Below are 6,000 nucleotides of genomic sequence, written 5' to 3'. Positions count from 1 at the left end.
ATATTCAAGGTATTTGGCTGAATGCTGAAGCAGTGACGGCGACGCTTGGTAAGTTTTGATGATTTACTAACTGCCGTGAGCCGTCTGCATTCTTACGTTTCCTTGGTTACATGTTTATTCCTCATATATAAATTGCCGATTTTATGAAATAACAATATATTTCAAAATGTCCTGAATTCCTGGCAGCTCCAAAGGCCCAAGAAGCGTATGCGTGTTTGATTTATTTTCTCACAATTCTGTATGTGCGATAGTAAACCGTCAAATCGTCCTTCTATGTTTTTGTGAAAGTAAATATTACTAAAACGTCACTTTCAAATTTTTAAGTTTGCTAATTGCTATAATATAGTTAACAATTAAAGAATGAGTTCCACCAGTGGGGGTGGCAACCGCGACCGCGACAAAAATCGCAAATATGCATCTGGAGCAGCAAAACGAAAGGCAAAGGATGAACGAATTTTACGGGAAAGTAAAGTTTTAAGTAAAATGCCGAAAATATCGGAACTGTTTCCTCCGAAGGCTGATGAAGGTTCTTCTGAGCTGACTGCTGCAGATGAAGCGATGACAACAATGGCAGAAGCAGTTGAGGAACCCGACACCAGCGACACATCCAAGGAGTTGACATCTGGTGATACGTCCATTTCCACTGATAACAGTGATGGATACTCTTGTGATTTGGGATTATGGCCTACTGATATTTCTGACAATATGAGAGAGCACTGGGCAGGTCAAGGCAGTAGTCAGTGCAGAAATTCCGATGCCGATTTCAGCGCAACATCAACAAGATATGAGGGAGATGCTTACAATAGACGATGTCAAAAAACTTTGTTCACGTACACACATGAGCTTACAAAACAGCAACATCCTCGAAACTGGCTCTGCTATTCACCATCCAAACATGTCGTGTTCTGTTTTGCGTGTAAACTCATGACTGACAGCATCGTTTTTGGAAAACAAGGTTATAATGACTGGAAACGCGCATCCCAGTCAATTCCACGACATGAGAAAAGTTCAGCGCACCGTAATGCTGTTTTTCAGCTACTCCAACGTAGCGATGCTGGCTGCCGTATTGATTCAGAACTGGTCACACAGGCCAGTGATGAGCGTAACTATTGGCGGGCAGTACTTGAGCGGGTAACAGAAACCATCCGTTACTTTTCCGAGCGAAGTTTACCATTTCGCGGCACTGATGAGATCGTTGGATCGCCAAAAAACGGTAACTACCTGGGAACATTAGAACTTATATCGATGTTCGATCCATTTCTAGCGCAACACATCAACCGTAATGCAAATAAGGGAAAGGGTCACACATCCTATCTCTCAAAGACCATTTGCGAGGAATTCATCCAACTGATGGCAACTCGAGTTCGCAAGCAGATTTTTACAGAAGTTAAAGCTGCAAAGTATTTCTCCGTCTGTGTAGACTCTACCCCAGATATTTCCCACGTTGATCAACTGACATGCATTCTTCGATACGTTTTACCCTCTGGTCCTGTCGAACGATTTGTATCTTTCCTTAACATACGTGGACATAGCGGAAAATTGCTAGCTGAAAGGCTACTAGATTATTTGAAAACCAATAATATAAATATTTCGGATTGCCGCGGCCAGTCATATGACAATGCAAGCAATATGAGTGGGAAATATAATGGTATGCAGGCCATTATTCAGCAACATTGTAGCCTAGCACAGTACATACCCTGCGTCGCACATTCCCTTAATCTTGTTGGACAATCATCTGCCAGTTGTTGTCAAGAAGCATCAAGATTCTTCAACTTCCTCCAACGATTGTACTCTTTCTTTGCTGCTTCAACGCATCGTTGGAAAGTTTTAAACGACCAACTTTCAAGCAAGAGACTTCCAACGGTTAAACGTATGTCTGATACTCGATGGTCAGCACGTGCAGATGCTACAAAAGCTCTAGTAATAGGATACGAGGAAATTAATGCTGCTTTAGACGAGATCCATGATGATGAAGATGAGAAGCCTGAAGCCAAAAATGAAGCCAATAGTCTTGCGTCTGATATGGCCCAGCTTGAAATTGGAATTCTGGCAGCATTATGGCATCAAATCTGGCAACGATTTCAGAGAACAAGTCAGATCCTGCAATTAGCTGATCAAGATCTCAACACTGCTGTTGCATTATATGAATCGCTGATTGAGTTTGTCCTTTCGCTGCGAACCAGATTTGAAGAATTTGAAGCCAAAGGAAAGGAGCTCAGTGAATGTGATCAATATAAAGAAGAGATCAAGTGCGTGCGTAAACGAAATCGTCGTAACGACGAGCCAGGATCAGCACCTGATTTGTTGCAGATTCCAGCCGACAAGTTTCGCACAGGTACTTTCCTTGTAATAATCGATAGTCTGGATGCTGAGTTGCGAAAACGACTGAGTGCTTACATCAACATTGCTGAAAAGTTTGGCTTTCTGCGAAAGCTTACAGATCTGCCAGCTGAAGACGTGTTGGAAAACGCACAAAGATTGCAAAAAGCATTTTCCACTGACCTCGAAGTCAATTTGGGTGATGAATTGCTCCAGTTTTCTAGCTTTCTCAACACAGAATTCGTGAAAAGAGCATTAGATGCGAGTCATGCAGCTGCACCTCATTATTCTTCAGCTCGAATTGGATCTTCTGCTCAGCCTAGTGAAGACCATGACATCGATGTAACATCCGATGATGATGACGACATCAAAGTGAACGTAGACTCCTAGAACTGCGTATATACAGGTTTCTTGTGGGAAATAACCTGGAAACTGTATTTCCAAACACTGTTATTGTGTTTCGCATTTACCTCAGTATGATGATATCAAATTGTTCTGGTGAACGGTCGTTCTCGAAATTAAAGCTAATAAAGGATCATCTTCGTTCAACCATGACACAGGAACGACTAAATAGCCTGAGTATTGAAAATGATGTTCTGCGTAGTATTGATATGTCATCCCTGATTAATGATTTTGCTCTTATGAAATCCCGTAAGCATAACGTTTATAAGGCTTAACACTTCTGCACAGTAAAACCTTTTACGTCTTTTTTTATCGTGTTTATTATATTAGTCTGTTTAATATTGGTATGTAATGTTTGGTATACGTACGTGATTGTAAATTGGAATTATATTCAACGTATTGGTTTAAATAGGCCAAAATACGAGGTTTTATTGTTTGAGTTAAAAAAACAGTTTTTTATTGCATTTTGGTAAACACAGGGGTTGGGGCAAGGGCCCCGCACTGATATTATGCCATGGGCCCCGCAAAATGTTAATCCGGCCCTGCTGTCAAGGTCTTCCAAATGATTTTAATGATTTTGCAAAATAACCTAACTTAATTAACTTTTGAAATATGATATAATGGATTTAATGTTTTGCATGCAATTAACATCCAAAGAATTTATGAAGTGATTTTCATATGATACTGAGAAAACAAGTTCTCCAGGAAACCAGAATTATCTTTTTTCATGATTCACGTGAAGCTGAATGATGGAAAGAATGTTATAATTACATCGAAGAGTTAACGAAAACTTTGAAAATGTGATTGGTGTCAGATTTTTATAGAGATGACACTACTTCAATCAATAAACTACATCTATCTTCGTATGAGAATAATACTTAAATGTATTATGTGCTTTTTTGCCTTTGGAGGGACAATTAAATTCGAAGTAGTTGTTTTGACGCATTAAAACGACCTTATTTTTACTAATTGTAACACTTGACTGGCGTAGCTAGAGGTCGTGCTGCTTGTGTTGAGCACGACCAAACATTTTTCAAACTGAGGTGTTTTCAACCCACTCAAATTTCAAAATTTTTTTATAATGTTAACAGTTATTAGCGAAAACAAAATTTACTTCTAATCCTTCATTTGCATTTTGAAATACTTCATATTATTTACACTATACTACGTTTCTGCGTGACATCTGCCTTAATCATTGCCTAAAACCACGTGGGACAGCATTCGCCCGTTTTTGGTTGTGCACCAGTCTGGCTAGCACGACCAAATTATATATTCCGAAAGCAAGTTGTTGCAAAATTTATTTGATACATGGAAAGTAACTCAGGTAAGACAAGAATCTGAAAGGAGGAATAAATAAAAAAAAAATTATGAGTAAAATTAAAAATCACGAACTGCAGGAAGAGTAAAGGCTAAAGTTAATTTAACCGAACCACCCCGAGCTGTCTGGAGACAGACTTCTCCGCGTCAGTCACATGAGTACCGAATGCCACTTAAGCAATAAACTTAACTACAAAATTCGAGTATAATAATCGAGATGGATTAGCGGTAAGGAATATGGACATTGCCGTTGAAAAGGAACCTTCATTTTACTTATTCAAACATAAAGATGTTGATGGATTACATGTTCCTTTGAAAGGCTCAACTAGAGTTAAGGTATTATAAATACTGCGAATAAAATGCAGTTGCTTCGTACGTTCGTAGTACGAGCTTTTCTTATTTCGAAAGCGTTCGTATCTGGTGATGCTGTTAGCATTGATCATGTAATTAACTTTGAAGTCGTGCCTTACGAATCGTACTTGTGGGTTTTATTTTGAATGAGAACGACAACAATCTAATTAGAATCAAATAATTGCTGGTACATGTACTATAAACATGGATATCATATCTATTATTTTGATGATTATGTGTATTTATGTCAATAATTATATTCCAAACTTAGATGTGTAGAAACACACATTTCTCAGTAATGCTGTCCATCCTGCTCGAGAGATTTTCAAAAGAGTACATCTGAGGGTCGTGATACTTTGATTGCATTAAGCGTTCATAATTTTCATTTTAAAAACAGAGACGTCTATTCTATATTTTTCCATTACAGCTTCACTCGTGTTATAAATGCTTCGACATGAACACATGCCACAATGGTCATAATTAAGCTAATGGCTGTAAATAACTTAACTGCTATTAACTATTTCATTTACTTATTTCAATTAACTGTTTTGGTTGGCTCACCAATTGCATGATGCTGCCTAAAGTTACCATGGACTCCTTAAATTGAAAAATTATTAAATTAAAATAAAATAACATTAATCATGTAAAGTATTGTACAATGGAATGGAAAGATTTTATAAATCCAACTTTGTTGAGATAGATCAATGTGTATTTTTGTGTATTGTCTAAATTGTGAATGTAAAATCATGATCTTGCCTTTGGAGTTAATTAATGATTATGTCATGCATGTCCAGTACATGTAGCAAGCCTGCACAAATAGGTCCTGTGATTTAAATAGTTGAAGCATTATCAAATTCATTTTTATAGAAATCTTTTGATTTGCAATGAGTTTACATGGTTGGACAAAAATTGCGACTGCCTATGCTATAATGTGCACATCAACCACATTAGTTTTTTGTTTATGTAAACAAAATGAAAATAGTTATTTAAAAGACATGATTTAGGTGTTGATAATTTATACTTCATTTAAAGTATTTGAAGGCGTATTTTGAATCACCTTGCATATTAAACATATTTTGCCTTATGTTTTTTTAGTATACCAGTTTCCATGTATCAGCAAATTATTTAGCTCTTGGCACAAATGCAGGTGGAATCCACATTTTTCGAAGATCATCTCACCGACATTATTGTTTTCTGAATGCCAAGGTAGGTGTGATTACTTCATTGTAAATGTTGTGCAGACAACTTTTTCCTATCTTAAAAATGTGTCTACTCTTTATCTTTGAGGTAAATCCAACTATAATATATATATAAAAACCTTTCAAAATCATCAATAGCAAATGATATTCCATTCATTTTCAGAATTTATTCAGACTAATTTTTCATCATGCAACGATGCAATACAGCCATTGTTTTATATTTTATGATGTCTTCAGCTGGAAATAGTTTTCAATATCATGTTCATTGTGATTAGTAGTCAAAATTTACTTCATGCAAACATGTTTCTTGAAAGAACACTTGCATTTATGCTACCCCCTGCCATCATCCTAGTCACTGTTGTTTAAAGAAACATCTTCTGGAAGCTGATGCCTGCCATTATCTATATACAGT

At 37.0% G+C, this 6,000-nt stretch overlaps 2 protein-coding genes across 3 annotated transcripts in view; both read left to right on the top strand.

Annotated features, from left to right (window-relative positions):
- The first annotated feature begins 360 nt into the window (after positions 1–360).
- On the top strand, positions 361–2,709 carry LOC124455457 (zinc finger MYM-type protein 1-like). Its single transcript, XM_047006090.1, has one exon. The coding sequence runs from the start codon at positions 361–363 to the stop codon at positions 2,707–2,709; it is 2,349 nt and encodes a 782-aa protein (XP_046862046.1).
- Positions 2,710–3,798: 1,089 nt separating this feature from the next.
- The window catches only part of LOC124455499, a 28,138-nt gene continuing 25,936 nt past the window's right edge, over positions 3,799–6,000 (top strand). The window contains exons 1-2 of one of the 2 annotated variants that reach the window (XM_047006130.1): positions 3,799–4,045; positions 5,485–5,595. In XM_047006130.1, coding sequence (XP_046862086.1) covers positions 4,030–4,045; positions 5,485–5,595 — 127 coding nt within the window. In that variant the 5' untranslated portion in view covers positions 3,799–4,029. Of the gene's footprint in view, positions 4,046–4,086; positions 4,375–5,484; positions 5,596–6,000 lie in introns of those variants that run through there. The other variant, XM_047006129.1, reaches the window with a different exon arrangement.

The sequence above is a fragment of the Xenia sp. Carnegie-2017 genome, unplaced genomic scaffold (assembly GCF_021976095.1).
Source record: "Xenia sp. Carnegie-2017 unplaced genomic scaffold, XeniaSp_v1 HiC_scaffold_4, whole genome shotgun sequence".
Classification (NCBI taxonomy): Eukaryota; Metazoa; Cnidaria; class Anthozoa; order Malacalcyonacea; family Xeniidae; genus Xenia; species Xenia sp. Carnegie-2017.
This window is presented reverse-complemented; position numbering and strand designations above follow the sequence as displayed.